The following is a 17,599-nucleotide window of genomic DNA, read 5'->3' on the forward strand; positions in this document are numbered from 1 at the left end:
GGCCTCCAGGAAAGACCCCTGACCTCCTGAGCCTTCACCTGAGAAAGACAGGGACAGGCGTGATGGCCTGCCCTACCTCCCCATAGGGTCCTTGAGAACTGGAGGAGGTGCAAGGCGAAGGCACTCAGTAATGTTCCGGCCCCGGAGTATCGAGTGCCAGCCTCTGTGCCACACACAACCTCTACATACAAATTTACAAACAGGTATCACTGTTCCCATTTTACAGACAGGAAACTGATGTCTGGAGAAGTTACGAGTGTTGTCCCAGGTTAGGGGGCCAGAGCTGAAGTACGGTTGGAGGTGCATCTGGCTCCAAAGTGGACTCTGAACACTGATTCTTAAAGCTGTTTGTCCTAAAACTTTGCTTTGATCAGATCATGATCCCTTATGCCTCAAACTCCTTCATTCATTCACTCACCACCCTCCCTCATTCACAGCATGCCTAGTGGTGCCAGGCCTGGTGCCCAGCACTGGGGTTACCGAGGTATATTAACTACACATCCGCCCTCCACACAGGATCTCAGCGTGGCCCCATGTTGCCACAGTACAATGTCCAAACCCCTCAGCCCAGCCTTGAAGACTGCTCACAGGCTGCCACTCACCCACCTTTTCCACTTTAACTCCCATGCTTCCCTTTCTCAGATACCCCTCCCCCAAATATACTCCAAAACCAAAACTATCCAGCCACGTGCACCCCCATCATGGCCATGAGAAGAAGATCAGCCCATTTCTACTTAACATGTTGCACTACTTAAAATTAAAAAAAAAAAAAAAGGAGACAGGAGACATGATACTTACCATGCTCAGTCCAAGCTGCCGCTGTGTCACTGCAGCCCCAGAGACAATTGCCACAACAAGCTATGCCTCAGAGCAACAGCAGGTTACCAGGCATGCCGTGGGGTAACTGGACACCTGCTTCCTATCCTTCCCCAGACTGGGAGCTCACCTAGAGCTCACCATTTAACTATTTAAGCTTTAGCCTCAGAGGTTTGCCCACAGTCCTCTCTCTAAGATTAAGGCCAAGAATGCTCCACCAGCAACTCTCTCACTTCTCCCACCTTTTCGAATGTTTCTTCCAGCCTCTTCCTGGAACAGTTACTATCTTTTTCCCCTTCCTTTAACGTGGGGAAGAGTTGTGGGTGGGCAATGCCCTCGTGATACTCAGTTGTTCATTCACGACCCATCCCTCCTTGCACACTCTCCCAGAAGATGAGCTCACACATACCCACAGCGTCAGCTACCGAAGGCCTGCTTCAGGCTGAGCCTCAGCCACTCCCAAATCTCTTTCTCGCTGGCCCATCTCTCTCTTGGGACCTTTAGATCCAGCCTTCTAATACTGATATACCAGAAATTGCAAATCCAAACTCCCCTAGGGCCAGGAAGGTAGCATTACATGCAGGAAATATGACAAATGATTCCCTACTCGAGTGTCCAAGATACAATTAGGCAGTGGTTCTCAAACGGGTCCCTACTAGCAGCAGCAGCAGCAGCTGGGAACTTGTTAGAAATGCAGACCCCCAGATTTATTGATTCAGAACGACTGTACTAGGAAGTGTTGGGGATTGTGGCAAAGTGGGGAGTGCACACCCTGTTTAAAAGGGGCAGCAGTTCAGTGGGGTGAGCAACCAACTCTTGATTTCAGCTCAGGCCATGATCCCAAGGTCATCAGATTGAGCCCCACATCAAGCTCTATGCTGAGCATGGAGCCTGCTTGAGATTCTCTCTCTCTCTCTCTCTCTCTCTCTCTCTCTCTGTCTCTCCACCCCCCATCCCCACTTGTGCTCTCTCTCTCTCTAAAATAAAAAATAATAATAAAGTAAAATCTTAAAATGGGCAGCCATCACTGGGCTTCAGCCATATGGGAATGGATTTATGTGTCCCTCATTGGCTAATTCTAAATTCTAGTACCTAAAAAGATATTCAAAGACCTTTATGAACTGTTTTCAAACCAGCTTTCTAGCTGCATCTCCCACTTACAATATTACTTACTGTCCACACATTCATATCTCTGGCATATTTATTTATAGGCCCTGTTTTTAAGTGCTTTATAAAGAATAACTCATGTAGGGGTGCCTGGGTGGCTCAGTTGGCTAAGCATCCGGCTCTTAATTTTGGCTCAGGTCATGATTTCACAGTTCGTGAGATCGAGCCCCATGACAGGCTCTGTGCTAACAACGCAGAGCCTGCTTGGGATTCTCTCTCCCTCTCTCCCTGCCCCTCCCCCACCTGTGCTTGCATATGTGCGCTCTCTCTCTCTCTCAAAATAAATAAACAAGCATTTAAAAAAGAATAACCCTTGTAATCCTCAGGACAAGCCCTCAAGGGGGTACTAATATTATCCAAACCACAAAGAAGTAAAGAAGTTTGCCCCAGACGCAAGAGGCAAGATCCAGACCTATGCAGCCTGGTTACGGAGTCTGACCTCTTAGCCACTATCATGCTGCCTATTGGTAGAGATGGACCTGCACCACATCCTCCTGCTCCCACTGCCCGTGAATGAACGCACGCTTCAAGGCTTTCTTCACACCTGACAGCCACCATAAATCCCTCCCAGGCTCACAGTCAGAACTCCCTGCCCCTCCCCTGGGCTCCCAGAGCAGGGTGTACACTCCTTTGGGCACCTGGCCATGCTCCGGTCTGTACTGGTGTGGCTGTGCAAATCTGTCATCAACAAATGACTCCTGAGCCCCTATTAAGTGCCAGGCACCATGACTGGCATTCAGAATTGATGGCGACCCAGGCAACAGTCCCTCCGTTGTTAATGAAACCAGTTAGCAGTTCTGGAAGTGTGTGCTCCACACAGTTATAAGGCTCGCCATGCACTATCCCACTTAGTTCTCACTACAACCCAGGGTACAAATGAAGAAACTCAGAGGTGACCCAAGAGGGCAAACGACTTTCCCACACTCATACAACTAGTAAATGATGGTGTCTGGCTCCAGAGTTCTCTAGAATGACAGAAAAATACACAAAAATTACCCTACAGACTGGTAAGTGCCAGGGTAGGAGCTAGGACAGGGTGCAGTGGGTGTACCAAGGAGAGGCCATACCAGGACATTCCTGTCTCCCTTCTCCCCCCGCTTCTCCCCCGGCTATAAGGTCCCCCAGGGCTTATTCATATCTGTTGTATTCTAACCCCTAGCATATTACTTGTACTCCAGCTTGCTATTCACCTGAACAGAACTGTCAAAGTTTCTGTGTACCAGGCACTGTGCCAGCCTTGCTATTTCTACCCATCATACAACCTTGTACGTAGCTCTGATCTGCCTCATCTGACAAATGTAGAAACCGAGGCTCAGAAAAGCTAAGAGACCTGCCCCAACTCACTCAACTGCTAAAATCTGAAGCCAAAATTCGAATCAGATTCTGACTCCAAGGCTTTGGAGTTATGCCAAACTACCTCCCAATGACGATGATGATGATGGCACATAGATTACTTCCCATCATGGAAATGACAGTACCTGAGATCTCTTGTCCAATCTCCGAGAACGGAAAGATTTTACAGGAAATCACAAGAGGACCAGTGCCGGAGACTCGAAATTTTCTCTGTATCTCCACAGAGCGTAGCTGAACACGACTCAACTCCACAGCTTGTGTCCAGATTGGGATAGCAGGAGACAAAGCCAAATAAGAGTGCTGCGGGTTACCTGGAAACCACACACCCCCCGCAGGCAGGAACACAGTGCTTTCTCCAGACTGAGTTATCAGCAGACAGCTTTCCCCACATCTGGAAATAGAAACACAAGGCAGAAATGACTTGCTGTCATTACGAAATCTGAAGCCATGTTAACCGTCTCTAGATGTTTTGATGGGGTCCCAGGAAACTTCCAATCCTAGATCAATGCCATGCATTAGTGGACCCCATAGAATGCTTATTATGCTAACATTCCAAGGTTGCTTCACTACTGAAGAGATGGTTTCTACCTGGGGCAATCCAACAGCCAAGAAAGAAAGCTTTCTTGCCTTGCACACCCACCATGATGAGGTGCTCACCACCTCACGAGGCAGCCATCCCATGGAGGAACAACTCCTGAAGACTTTACGGTTCTTCTGAAACCTGCCCACCTATAAACTGTCAAAGATAACTTGCACAAAATCAATCAAATGGCTGATTCTAATACAAATTGACAGCTAGACTATACCACTGCCTCTGCCACCTTACTGTCTCTTCTGCTCCTTCAAGAACGCAGCCAAGAGCAGCTGTTAGAGTCAAGGTGCCCTGGCTCCTGAGCCACCTTCAGCAGTACACGCCCTGGGAAGCCCAGGCATGTCATTAGTGCTCACTGTTATGGCTGCCAAGGAAACCCTCACACAGTTTGCAAACAAGCTATGCTCACACCAAAGACAAGGGAGCCCTGGGGATCCCAAAGGAGATGAGAGTGACTCAAGAGCTCTTCTGGAACACTATCATTACAGATCTTAGCCTTATTCCCTGATTCTCTTGTGTTCTAAAGAAAGGTGTACCTTTCCCACTCCCTCTTGCCCTTCCTGGGGTCTGCACCCACTCCCAGAACCAACAAGTAGCAAACCGCTCTCTCCCTTACAGCTGGCTTCCATTCCCAGGAACTTTAAGGAGGTAGTTTTCTATCTTTATTCTTTAGTGTAGTTGACATACAATGTTACATTAGTTTCAGGTGTACAACCTAGTGATTTGACAAGTTTATCCATTATGCTATGTTCACAAACATAGCATACATAGTAGCTACATACAAACATAGTAGCTACTACCTGTCCCATTCCATCTACTACAGTATCACTGACTGTATCCCTTATGCTCTGCTTTTTATTCTGTTGACTTACTCCATAACTGGAAGCCTGTATTTCCCTCTAAGGAGGCATTTTTAAAAAACGGCACCAATAGTTTTGTCAAAAATATGGGTGGCTCAGTCACTTAACTGTCGGACTTAGGCTCAGGTCATGATCTCGAGGTTCATGAGTTCCAGCCCCGCATCAGGCTCTCTGCTGACAGCTCAGAGCCTGGAGCCTGCTTTGGATTCCGTGTCTCCCTTTCTCTCTGCCTCTACCCCGCTCTCTCTCTCTCTCTCTCTCTCTCTCTCTCAAATAAATAAACATGAAAAAAATTTTAATAAAATAAAAATTGGGGGAAGGGCTTTGACTGGCCTTGCTTAGGAGTATTTTAGGGAGGAAGACTACAAACCGACATGACCTATCTTCCTAGGTACAGAATTGTCAAAACTCACTACTGCTTTTCACATCTAAAAGAATACCAGTGTAGAATATACTGACGCTTTCTTTCCCATGGAACCCCCACAGAAACCCCCCTAGAGGCGCAAGGCCTAGGTACAGCTGACATTGCAGGTAGTCAACCCTGCTAACCAGGACTGGCCGTTGATGAAAGGGGCCTGCCAGGGGTTTCGGAACAGCGCACCAAGTTGCCCCCTTCCCTGTTCCTGTCAGTGTCCACTGAGCCACAGGCCTTTTGACCAAACTCCAGCTCTGTGTCAGAAGCCAGTTATATTCCACAAAGGAATTCAGGCTTCTGTTCCCAACCTGAAGCATATACCTCTGTGGGACCATTTTATCAAGTTGGACAGTATCCAAAAGTATCTCCACATGAGGAAGATGTCTCTAGACCCCTGGTGCTGACAGAGACAGGAAAAAAAAAGACTGTTTATCAACCACTTGACTGTAGGACTGGCCTTCTGTAAGTGGGGTTGTTCTCACTGGCCAGTCCTCAGCTCCAGGGAGACAGAAGGAAGTGATGAGGGACCCTGACAGAGGAGGGAGACCACCCACTCTGTCTGCAGATGAAAAGTGTGAGAGGCCACAGTGAAAGCACCTCACTCACCAGGCTTCTCTTCCAAGTGCTGTGCTGTTAGAAATCAAATTCCGTGAACAATGGAGGGGCAGGTAGGGGCCGGGCCCTTAGGGTGCTGGCTGAAGGCCAGCCCTTGTCCAAGCCCTCCAGACCCCCTTCTGGATCCTCATTCCATCCTGTACAAAGCAAGTCTCCCCTGGACTTCATCTGCATCGACTTCAAAAGGAAAATACCATTGTGCTGCCTCCTGCTAAACTCCAGCCCCAGAGCGCAAGAGGGACAAACCCAGATGCCAATGTGTTTGTTTTTAAATCACCTCATTATCAAAAGATCCCCTTTTACCTGCAGAACTCAGAGCATCAAGCCACCCAAACCATTTTACTTTTTTCAAAAAGTAAGCATCAAAGTCTGTCCACCCAGGGAAGCCCAATCCTGGGGGTGCAGTCACTCCTGCTTCCCTCCTGGGGTACCTCGGTCCAGGGCAGGCCGAGAGAGCTGGATTTGGGGGCCCACGCGGGGCGCAGGAAGCGGCGGTCCACAGCCCCAGCTCCGCCGGCTGGTCCCCTGCGGGGCGTCGCTAATGTTTAACCTCCGGCAGCCCGCGGCATCCACAGCTCGGACGGCGAGGGCGCTCCCCATCCGCACCCCTCCCGAGCCGAATTCCTGCCATAGTTTTCCCACGCAGCCCCGCTCTCCCGGGGGCCGCCGGAGCCGGCGGAGCGGGCAGAGGTCCGGAGGTGCGGGCTCCCCAGCTCGGCCCCGGCCCCGCCTCCCGGCTCGCTCCACCGCCCCGACCTCCCGGGGGCCGTTCCCGGAACGCTCGCCGCCGCGCGGCCGGGGATGCTCCCCCAGCGTCGTGGAGCCCGGACGCCCTCCCCGGCGGGCACCGAACCGGCCGCCCACCCCCGTGCAGCCGACCTGCGGGCCCGCGGGCGACAGAGCCTTCCGCACCAGCAGCCGGAGGCCCCCGGGTCTCCGACGCCTCGCGCTCTCGAGACTGCCTCCCCACCCCACCCAGACAGGGGTGGAGCTTCTCCCATCCCCCTCCCCCTGGGACGAGCTATTTTTAGGTTGTTACGCAGAAGGGGAGGGAATGCCACGTTTAATCCGTTGCGAAAATCCAGGATCCAAGAGAATGGCTCCCAGGCCTTACTGAGAGGGTGGCCGCGTGGAGCCCAGGGGGGCTGGACGTGTTCCGGTCTACACAGCCACCCACCCGCCACCACCACCGCCACCACCACCACCAACAACAAAAGCTGTTCTGCTGAAAAGCCAGAGCAGTTGCAGAGCTAGTCCATATGGCAAGCAACCCACAACCCCCAACCTTCTAGCTTGTCCTGTGGCTCTGCCTCTGAAACCCAGGACCCAAGAACTCTTTCTCCCCTGATATGGTCCCCGATCCCTAGCCAGTCATTGCTTTACTGAGACTCAGATTTCTGGCTTTTTTTTTTTTTAAAGGTCTTCCTCCCGTTCCAGTCTCAATCTGCAAACGTGTATGGCAACAAGTGTTGGCAAGGATGTGAGAAATTGGAGCCCCTACCCCTCCTTTCATTGCTGGTGGGAATATAAAATGGTACAGCTGCTGTGAAAAAGAGAATGGTGAGTCCTCAAAGAATTGAAAATAAAATTAGCATAGGATCTGACGATTCCATTTCTGGGTAAATACTCAAAAGAATTAAAACAGGGACTAAAACAGATACTTGTACGCTCCTGTTCATAACAGCATTACTCACAACAGCCAAAAGGTGTAAACAACTCGTGTCTGTTAACATATAAATGGATGAACAAAATGTAGTACATACATACGATGAACTGTTATTCAGTCTTAAGACATAATGAAGGACTGATACATGCCCCACTATGAATAAACCTTGGAAATACTACGCTAGGTGAGATAAACCAGATGCAAAAGGAGAAATGTTATATAATTCCACTTATGCAAGATAACTAGAAGAGTCAAATTCATAGAGCTATTCCAGAAGGTAGAATAGTGGTTACCAGGGGCTGGGGCAGGGGTTGTAGGGAATAGGGAGTTGTTGTTCAACGGGTACAGTTTCAATTTGGAATGATGGATAAGTTCTAGAGATGGATGGTGGGGTGGGTTGAATGTACTTAATGCCACTGAATTGTACATTTGAAAATGGTTAAAAGGGTAGATTTTATGGCATCTATATATTTTACCACAATTTTTTAAATGGAAAAAAAGAACTGGCCGGCCAGGACCAGGATCCAGTAGGGATGTCTGTAAGCCATCTACTCTGATGGGGAATCTTGTTCCTCCTCTTCCTCTTGGCCAGGGCACACTTTCCACTCCAGGAGTTCCTGCCACCTACTAGAGGGGAGACAAAGACACAGGCTTTAGGGTCAAAGACACAACAACATCCTAGAAGAAAGCACAGGCAATAATTTCTCTGACATCAGCTGTAGCAGCATTTTCTAGGTATGTCTCCTGTGGCAAGGGAAACAAAAGAAAAAATAAACTATTGGGACTATGTCAAAATAAAAATCTTCACAGTGAGAGAAACAATCAACAAAACTAAAAGGCAACCTACCGAATAGAAGATATTTGCAAATGATGTATTCAATAAAGAGTTAGTATCCACAATATATAAAGAGCTGATAAAACTCAACACACAGACAAATAAATCAACCAATTAAAAAATGGGCAGGGGAAAACTGGGTGGCTCAGTCTGTTGAGTGTCCAGCTTTGGCTCAGGTCATGATCTCACGGTTCGGGAGTTCAAGCCCTGCATCCAGCTCTCCGCTGCCAGTGCACAGCCCACTTTAGATCCTCTGTCTCCCTCTCTCTCTGCCCCTTGCCCGCGTTGTCTCTCTCTCTCAAAAATAAATAAACGTTTAAAGGTTTTTAAAAAATCATAAAAATATAAAAACCAACAGGTGGCATAACAATTCTTTTAAAAAATGGGCAGAAAACATCAACAGACATTTCTCCAAAGAAGACATACAGATAGCCAACAGACACATCAAAAGATGCTCAATGTCACTTACCATCAGGGAAATGCAAAGCAAAACTACAAAGAGATACCATTTCACACCTGTCTAAATGGCTAAAATCAAACACACAAGAAACAAGTGTTGGTGAGGATATGGAGAAAAAAGGAACCCTTGTGCACTGTTGGTGGGAATGCAAACTGGTACAGCCACTCTGGAAAACCGTATGGAGTTTCTTCAAAAAGTTAAAAGTAGAACTACCCTATGATCCAGTAATCACACTACTGGGTATTTACCCAAAAAAAATTACAAAAACACTAATTCAAAGGGATATATGCACCTCTGTGTTTATTGCAGCATTATTTACAATAGCCAAATTATGGAAGCAGCCCAAATGCCATCAACAGATGAACGGATAAAGAAGAGGTGATGGACACACGCAAATACACACAAATACACACATGCAATGGAATATCACTCAGCCATTAAAAAAGAATGAAATCTTGCCATTTACAACAACAAGGATGGAGCTAGGGAGAATAATGACAAGCAAAATAAGTCAGAGAAAGAAAAATACCATATGATTTCACTCATATGTGGAATTTAAGAAACAAAACAAACTGGGGCACCTGGGTTAAGCATCATACTTCTAACTTCGGCTCAGGTCATGATCTCATGGTTCGTGAGTTCGAGCCCCATGTCAGGCTCGCTGCTATCAGCATGGAGCCTGCTTTGGATCCTCTGTCCCCCCCTCTCTCTGCCCCTCCCCCTGCTCATGCTTGCTCTCTCTCTCTCTCTCTCTCTCTCTCTCTCTCTCAAAAAAAAGAAACATTAAAAAGATAAGCATAGGACACCCTGTAAAAAATGAGAAACAAATGAGCAAAGGAAAAAAGAGAGAGAGAGAGAAAGGCAAACCAAGAAACAGACTGTTAACTATATAGAACAAACTGATGGTTACCAGAGAGGAGAGGATGGGGGATGGGTGAAATAGGTGATGGGGATTAGGGAACGCACTTGTGATGAGCACTGGGTGATGTATGGAATTTTTGGATCACTATATTGTACACCTGAAACTAATATAACATTGTGTGTTAACTATACTGGAATTAAACATTTTAAATGATGCATTTACATTTCCACATTCCCAAACTATGTAACCCTGGAAAAGTCACTTAACCCTTCTGTAAAATGGGAAAAATAAACTCTGTCTAGCAGGGTCATTCTGAGAACCAAATTAGCTAAGCCATCTCTAGGCTTAGCCCAGGGCCTTGCAGTCAGTGATGTGCCCTCTAGAGTTCATACAAATGTGAAATCTGTGGGGGCTTGGAAAATTTGTTTCTCAGTTCTCTTCCCACTGGATCCCTGAAGTATGCAGAAAGGAGCTCTGGCGGTACCCGTGTGTGTTTGTATGTGTCATTTACACCAGCCTCAATTCCCCTTTGTGTAACTGGGGTACCCTCATTTGCAGGGCTGTTGTGAGAAAGTGAACTTGACATACAGCCTCATCTACCTTGTCAGTAATTCCAAAAGCTAAAACTCTGTCTTCGGCTGACCAAGACTTCCCACGCATGGAACCTTCACATCCTTCCCCTACTGGGCCACATTTCAACATTCGATACAGCCAAGAGTTAGTGAGTGCCTCCTATGTGCTCTATTTCAGGTTCCGAAGAATACCAAGAGGGTGGGTCCTGAATACCTGCGGTTCTCATCTGGCCCCATAGCCTCTCACCCCTTCCTCAGGCCAGTGACAGACACCCGCTCTCTGACCCAGCACAGACACCATCACAACTGGTCTCCTTCCTACACTTAGGGATGTGACAGGAGGCAGTGGGACCGACTGCTGACTGAAGGTGGACTTTAGACCCTAGGCAGCCCACCATGGGAGTGCTCTCTGCTGTCAGCTGTTGGCATCACACCTCAGAAGCCAGCTCCAGAGCCAGCTCTAGCTTCCAGAAGGGCATCTGAGGTATATGGGACAGATCTCCCAATGCCCGGATGCTGGCCGCAAATGCTAACTGAGGTAATCGTAGGTCAAAAGTATGCTGTTGGGTTTTCACAGTGGTGATGGATGGATTGACAGGTATATAGTCAAAATGAGATTTTACATAAAAATCTGGTTTGCTGATTTCTCTTGAAAAATCTGAGGACCTTGCAATAAGTGGCCTGCACTCTGACATGCCAAGAACTGGCTGAAGCTTGGGCTTCAAACCTTTTCCTTGGGCACAAATTATACTCTAGCACATTCCCTGGAAAAAAAATCACCTTAAAGGTGATAGATGCACTTACAAAAGAGATCGCCTTTCTCAGGAAAAAAAAATTGTTCTTTCCTGCAAAATGAAAAATGCAGCATCAGTCTAACCAGGACCCTCTGTGCGTCTAGAAACAAACCCAAGGCATGGCAAGCTGGGAGAAACTGAAAAAAATTACACTAAAATAATAAAAATGTCTGTGTCCTTAATATACAAAGGGTGGTTATAAATCAATAAGAAATAGAAAGGGGTGCCTGGGTGGCTCAGTAGGTTAAGCGTCCAACTTTGGCTCAGATCATGATCTCACAGTTCGTGGGTTCGAGCCTTGGGTCGTACTCTGGGCTGACAGCTCAGAGCCTGGAGTCTGCTTCAGAGTCTGTGTCTCCCTCTCTCTCTGCTCCTCCCCTGCCTTTCTCTCTCTCAAAAATAAATAGATTGGGGTTCCTGGGTGGCTCAGTTGGCTAACCATCCGACTTCAGCTCAGGTCATGATCTCACGGTTCATGGGTTCGAGCCCCATTTTGGGCTCCGTGCTGACAGCTCGCCTGGAGCCTGCTTCAGATTATGTGTCTCCCTCCCCCACTCATTCTCTCTCTGTCTTTCTCTCTCTCTCTCTCTCTCTCTCTCTCTCTCTCTCTCTCTCAAAAATGAATAAATGTTAAAAAACATTCATATGTTGAAATCCTAACCCTCAATGTGATGATATTAGAAAGTGGGGCCTTTGGGAGGTAATTAGGTCATGAGGGTGAAGCCCTCATGAGTGGGATTAGTTTCTCTATAAAAAGGACCCCAGAGAGCTCCCTTGACCCCTTCCCCTCTACGAGAATTCTACAAGAAAAGTGCCCTCTGCCACCAGAAGAGGATCCTTACTAGAACCTGACTGTGCTGGCACCCTAATCTTGGACTACCAGCCTCCAGAACTGTGAAAAATAAATTTCTGTTGCTTATAAACCACCCAGTCCGTGGTACTTTGTTACTGCAGCCCAAACTGACTAAGACGGAACCATGTCTGCTTGATCCAGCAGTATTTTCAGCAACTAAATCAGTGCTTGGCACACAGAAGGGGCTTGGGTAATATTCATTGACTGAATTCACTAATGAATATCAAAGTCAGGATATCAAGACTCTGTCCCAAGATCAGAAATTAAGACTCTTTGTCCCTAGTCCATTCTGCTGAAATTAATCTTACAGAAGTAAATTTAACAGGTAGCGAAACCGTTAGCTGCCTCTCCTAACACCCATTTTCTTCTCTTCCTCCTTAAATTTTTCAGCATCTCTTGCAGTGAGTGAGTGAGATGTAAAGGCAAGTGTTACACAGTACTTATAGGAAGTTTTCATAAAATAAAGGAGGGGTACGTTCCTCCTTCCTTCATCCTGCTGCCTGAAATGCAGACATAATGGGCTGGATACCAAGCAGCCATATAGACCAGGGGCTATGGACGCTGAGGATAACAAACAAGAAAGATGCAAGAAACCTGAGTCCCCAACGACCACAGTGACCACACCTCCCCTAAATCGCCTGCCTTCAGACTTATTTTACATGAGAGAGAAATAAGCTTCTATATTTTATACACCAATGGTCTTTGGGATTTTTGTATTATAGACAGAGAAAGCTGAGCCTAAGCGATACGTGGGTAAACCCCCCCACCCCTGGGGAACGTGGACATGAGCTGCACGCTGGCACTCCAGGAACCGGTTCTATAACATAGAGCCAGTGTGGGCTCTATTTGTTACCTGGACCCACCTCCCCAGTCACTGACCCCTCTGGGCTTTGAATCAGGTCCCTGTAAGTCCTGGGACAGTGCTTACGGCAGAGATTTTCCACCAGCGTGTTGCTCCCTCTAACCACAGTCCTTCCTTCGTTGTTCATGTAGTTCCACAGATGCAGGGCGTAGGAGTCATTGAAGCTCAGGTCTTTGTCCCAGACTTCATAGTAGCGCCTCCACTCTGGATAGGAGATGGGGTAAAATCTCTGAGGGTGTAGGAAGGACAGGTTCAAACACCTGAAATCACTCACCTCCTGGAAGTCTCTAAGTTTGCACCACAGTCTCAACATCCTTGTCATCAAACTGGGACCCTGGTTGCCCCAAATGTCTGAATTGTAGTGTTCTACAAAGTTTTCCATGCACTCCCACAGGAAGGGGTGGTGGGGCAGGAATCCAAACACCCCATTACTAGAGTACTGAGAAGACTGTGCAGCCAGAAAGTTCTCCTCAGGGATGGGCCGGATGGAGATGACATCGGTGTCCATGTAGATGCCGCCATATTTCCAGATGATGGCCAGGCGGGACGCATCTGAGCTGACGTGGAGCCAGTTGCTCTCCACACTGGCGTTGATCTGCAGGAACACGTGCAAATCAGCCACAGCAGCAGGAGAAAAAGGAAGGGTGTCATAACATGAGGCCAGCCCATGGTAGCTGAGGAGAAGGAAGCAAGCCAGCTTCTCGAAAATCTGCTTACAAAAACCCAATTTTACAAATTGACCAAACTTACCTCCACCCCAAAATTTGCCTGTAAGTGAAAAGTTTACAGCAACCAGTGTCAATGGGCAGAATTTGCAAGCTTTTAAAGAATTCATGAATTTGGTTTTTGTTTGTTTTTAATTAAAGCAGTAGAATGGTAAAGAAGAAACCCTGAAGGGATTTCACAATAAACCATATGAGCCATTTTCAGCAGGGTGTAGTTTAACCACAAATATGAAACTGTGAAGCAGGAATTTTTTTGAGTCCTAGAAATGCTAAAAACTAATAAAGAAAAAGTAAGCTAGGAAACTATAGAATAGATCAATATGTACGCTTCTTGAGAAATTGGTAAAAGAATCTTAAAATGCATGCATGCCTTCTCTCACTAATTATTTCCTTTAATGATATTCATTGAGGCCCTAATTTCCTTTAAAAAAATTTTTTTTAACATTTAGTTATTTTTGAGAGCCAGAGAGAGAGCACAAGTGGGGGAGGGGCAGAGAGAGAGAGAGAGAGAGAGAGAGCCAAAATCGGAAGCAGGCTCCAGGCTCTGAGCTGTCAGCACAGAGCCCAACGCGGGGCTCAGGCCCACGAAGTGTGAGATCATGACCTGGGGCGAAGTCAGACACTTAACCGATTGAGCCACCCCGGCACCCCATTGAGGGCCTACTTTCAACGTGCCAAGCTCTGTTATAGCTGCTAGGGAGAGAGCAATAAACAGACAGACAAAAATCCCTACCTGGAGGAGATAGACAATAAATAAATCAATATATAATATGTCAGGTGTTCACAAGGACTATGAAGGAAAAACAGCTGGGTGAGGAGGATATGAAAGGGGCAGGGTGGAACACTATCTTACCTTGGGTTTCAGCGAGCTCAAGGGCCCTGAGGTAGGAATACAATCACTTGTGTGCAGAAACAGAGAACAGAGTAGTGTGGCCAAAGCAGGGCAGTGAAGGAGGGGTAGGAGATGAGAGCAGAGAGGGGTGGGTGGAGAGGGAGGATGGATCACGTAGACTGGAGTTATCTGAAGACTGAAATTACTTGAAGGTTTAGAAGAAAGGAGTGATGTGACCTGACTCAGTCTTCAAAGGGTCCTCTGTGGCAAACAGACAGGGGCAGGGCTTGGGAGGCAGCAAGGGCAGAAACACAGAGGCAAGTTAGGAAGGCAGATGAAATGTTCAGATCCTAGGCACACGGTAAAGATGAAGAGGGTCAGGGTGTGGATGGATTGGATGTGGAGGGGGAGAGAGGAGTCGAGGATGACTGCAAATGCTAAAAAAGGGAGCAAAGCAGAAAGTGACTCTAAAAAGAATAAAAAACAATCTTTATAAATGGCAATAAAAACTAATCACTGTAGACAGCAACCTTCTCAAATGGAATGCTAAAAGTTTGAATAGAGAAAACAAAATAGATTTTTCTGGATTGAAACATATTGATTAAAAGATTGAAATAGAGACAACTGGATGACCCTAACACTTGATCTCAGCTCAAGTCTTCATCTCAGGGTTGTGAGTTCAAGCCCCACGCTGGGCTCCACACAGGGCATGGAGCCTACTTAAATAAATAAATAAATAAATAAATAAATAAATAAATAATTTTTTTTTTTTAATGAATTTTGAAGAGAGAAAGAGAAACACTAGCAAGGGAAGGGCGGGGGGTGGGGAGGACAGAGGATCTAAAGTGGGCTCCACGCTGACAGCAGTGAGACCATGTGGGGCTCAAACCAATGAACCATCAGATCATGACCTAAGCTGAAGTCAGACACTCAACTGACTAAGCCACCCAGGCGCCCCAATAAATGAATTAAAAGTAAAGAAAGATTGAACATAAACATTTGGCATTTTTTTTTAAGTTTATTTATTTATTTAGAAAGAGAGGGAGAGAGTGTGCCTGGGTAAGGGGCATAGAGAGAGGGAAAGAGAGAGAATCTCAAGCAGGCTTCGCACTACACTGTCAGGACAGAGCCCAACGTGGGCATGAACCAGGAGATTATGACCTGAGCCGAAAACAGGAGTCAGACGCTTAACTGAGTCACCCACGTGCCCTGACAAAATAAACATTATTTATTTATTATTTATTTATTTATCTACTTATTTATTTTTTAATGAACATTCTTTAAAACTCTGCTAAAGGGAGGCACCTGGATTGCTCATTGGTTAAGCATCCAACTTCGACTCAGGTCATGATCTCACAGTTGGTGAGTTTGAGCCCCGAGTCAGGCTCTGTGCTGACAGCTCAGAGCCTAGAGCCTGCTTCAGATTCTGTGTGTGTGTGTGTGTGTGTGTGTGTGTGTGTGTGTGTGTGTGTGTCTGCCCCACCCCACTCATACTCTCTCTCTCTCTCTCAAAAATAAATAAACATTAAAAAAAAAAACACTTAAAAAAAAAACTCTGCTATAGGGGCGCCTGGGTGGCTCATTTGGTTAAGCATCTGACTTTGGCTCAGGTCATGATCTTACAGTTCATGAGTTTGAGCCCCGCATCCAGCTCTGTGCTGACAGCTCAGAGCCTGGAGCCTACTTCAGATTCTGTGTCTCCCTCTCTCTCTCTGTCCCTTCCCCACTCACACTCTGTCTCCCTCTCTCTCTCTCTCTCTCAAAAATAAACATTAAACAAAAAAATTTTTTAATTAAAAAAATCATTGCTATAAAGCCAAATGAAGGCAAGACAATTAATGCCTTTTTGTGGGCATTGGACTAAATCTACCTAAAACACAAAAGCTCCCACAGGGGTGAGCTCCAGGAAGGGGATTAGGATTCTGACTGCTCATCCCCTTCCTACCCCACAGTACGCAACCCCAGACATCGTGATGGCACATTAGGTCATCCCCAATGGAGCAGAACATGCCACAGACCAGCACCCCAAAATTATCATGGTGTGATCACTGCAGATGCATGCCTTAGTGCAGTACCCTGCGGGCTCAGATGGGGCAGACACTTAAGGGTTCTGTGTCCCAGGGCCCACCTTGTTCCTAAAATTCAACCTTGTAAAATTGAGGTACAGCTCAGAAGACCCAGGCTGTGCTCTATGAGACATCAGCTCTAAGAAAACATTTATGTCCTACTGAAAGAGGTGTTCATGCTCAAATAAGTTTGGAAGATTCTGGTTGAATCAAATTACTGTTTCTTTCAGAAGTACAGAGGCTTTAATCTCTTCATGTACGTGATTAGTCCATGAGGGAAAATTTTTTTTACGGTGTAGAATGCAACATCTCACCTTCCAAAACAATTTGGGCAGAAATTTATTTGTGTAAGGAGCGTAACACAGTTTAGGTAACGTTAGTCTAGCCCAGCTGTGGGGAAAGTAGGCCAACAGACTGCTGTTCTTGTTTAGATCTCCTGGAACAACGTCTAGCAGGCTAGCCCTGAGAGCGACAGGGACCTAGCCAGCATGTCCCCTCCAGGGACCCTCTCTGCTGCCAGGGCCTGCCTTCCCAGCCTGTGGCCTGTCCTGCTCCTTCCGAGGGGCCTGCGCTTGTCACCAACTATTTGTTGGGACCCCTGTGCTGGCAGCTGCCGGTAAAATCTCAATCTGATGAGCTGCTTCATCGCCTCCTGAGGAGTCTGAATTTGAGACTTGTAGGCTCTTCAGGACAAGAGATGGGCAACCTGGTTATGGAAGTCACATAGAGTCAAAAGTAAAACTGGCCACTTCCCCCACATACCAGTTGCTTAGTCCAGTAAATGTCTCCAGATGACAGTAAGTAGGCTCAAATGTGTCCTCCACCCAGGAAAGCACACACTCAGTCCCCAGGTGAATGAGGCAGGGCATGATAGGAGTTTTCATTTTTTATATATAAATACTGTAGTGGACTGAATAATGGCCACTCAGAGACCCCAGGTCCTACATCCCAGAACCTGTAAATGTTACCGCATTTGAGAAAAGGGTCTTTGCAGATGTGATCACATGAAGGATCTTGAGATGGGGAGATTATCCTGGGCTGTCCTGATTTGGACCCTAAATGCTATCACAAGTATCCTTTAAAGACAGATGTAAAAAAAAAAAAAAAAAAAAATTAAGAAAACAAAACAAAACAAAAAAACAGCCGCATCTTAAACTCACCAAGTTGTCCAGCTTTTCATATGTCAGTCATTCATCACTAAAGTGGTGAAAGAAAGAAAGAAAGAAAGAAAGAAAGAAAGAAAGAAAGAAAGAA

At 46.7% G+C, this 17,599-nt stretch overlaps 2 protein-coding genes and 1 long non-coding RNA gene across 8 annotated transcripts in view; 1 reads left to right on the forward strand and 2 right to left on the reverse strand.

The window, feature by feature from the left end:
• The window catches only part of DZIP1L (DAZ interacting zinc finger protein 1 like), a 42,728-nt gene extending 35,945 nt beyond the window's left edge, over positions 1 to 6,783 (reverse strand). Inside the window, exons 1-2 of one of the 6 annotated variants that reach the window (XM_040480274.1) lie at positions 6,698 to 6,783; positions 3,462 to 3,727 (exon numbers count right to left, since the gene is read on the reverse strand). The gene's annotated coding sequence lies outside the window, so the exon portion shown is untranslated. Of the gene's footprint in view, positions 1 to 3,461; positions 3,728 to 6,249; positions 6,493 to 6,697 lie in introns of those variants that run through there. The other 5 variants (XM_040480273.1, XM_040480276.1, XM_040480272.1 and 2 more) reach the window with 5 other exon arrangements.
• A 459-nt stretch (positions 6,784 to 7,242) lies between these two features.
• On the forward strand, positions 7,243 to 11,189 carry LOC121033721 (uncharacterized). The gene is made up of 2 exons (XR_005792080.1): positions 7,243 to 7,378; positions 10,392 to 11,189. It is a non-coding gene; the product is annotated as an uncharacterized LOC121033721 (long non-coding RNA).
• Positions 11,190 to 12,528: 1,339 nt separating this feature from the next.
• A4GNT (alpha-1,4-N-acetylglucosaminyltransferase) overlaps positions 12,529 to 17,599 on the reverse strand; it is a 7,132-nt gene continuing 2,061 nt past the window's right edge. The window contains exon 2 of the mRNA XM_040480280.1: positions 12,529 to 13,317. Coding sequence (XP_040336214.1) covers positions 12,703 to 13,317 — 615 coding nt within the window. The 3' untranslated portion in view covers positions 12,529 to 12,702. The remainder of the gene's footprint in view (positions 13,318 to 17,599) is intronic.

The sequence above is a fragment of the Herpailurus yagouaroundi genome, unplaced genomic scaffold (assembly GCF_014898765.1).
Source record: "Herpailurus yagouaroundi ecotype Mexico unplaced genomic scaffold, PumYag 159, whole genome shotgun sequence".
Classification (NCBI taxonomy): domain Eukaryota; kingdom Metazoa; phylum Chordata; class Mammalia; order Carnivora; family Felidae; genus Herpailurus; species Herpailurus yagouaroundi.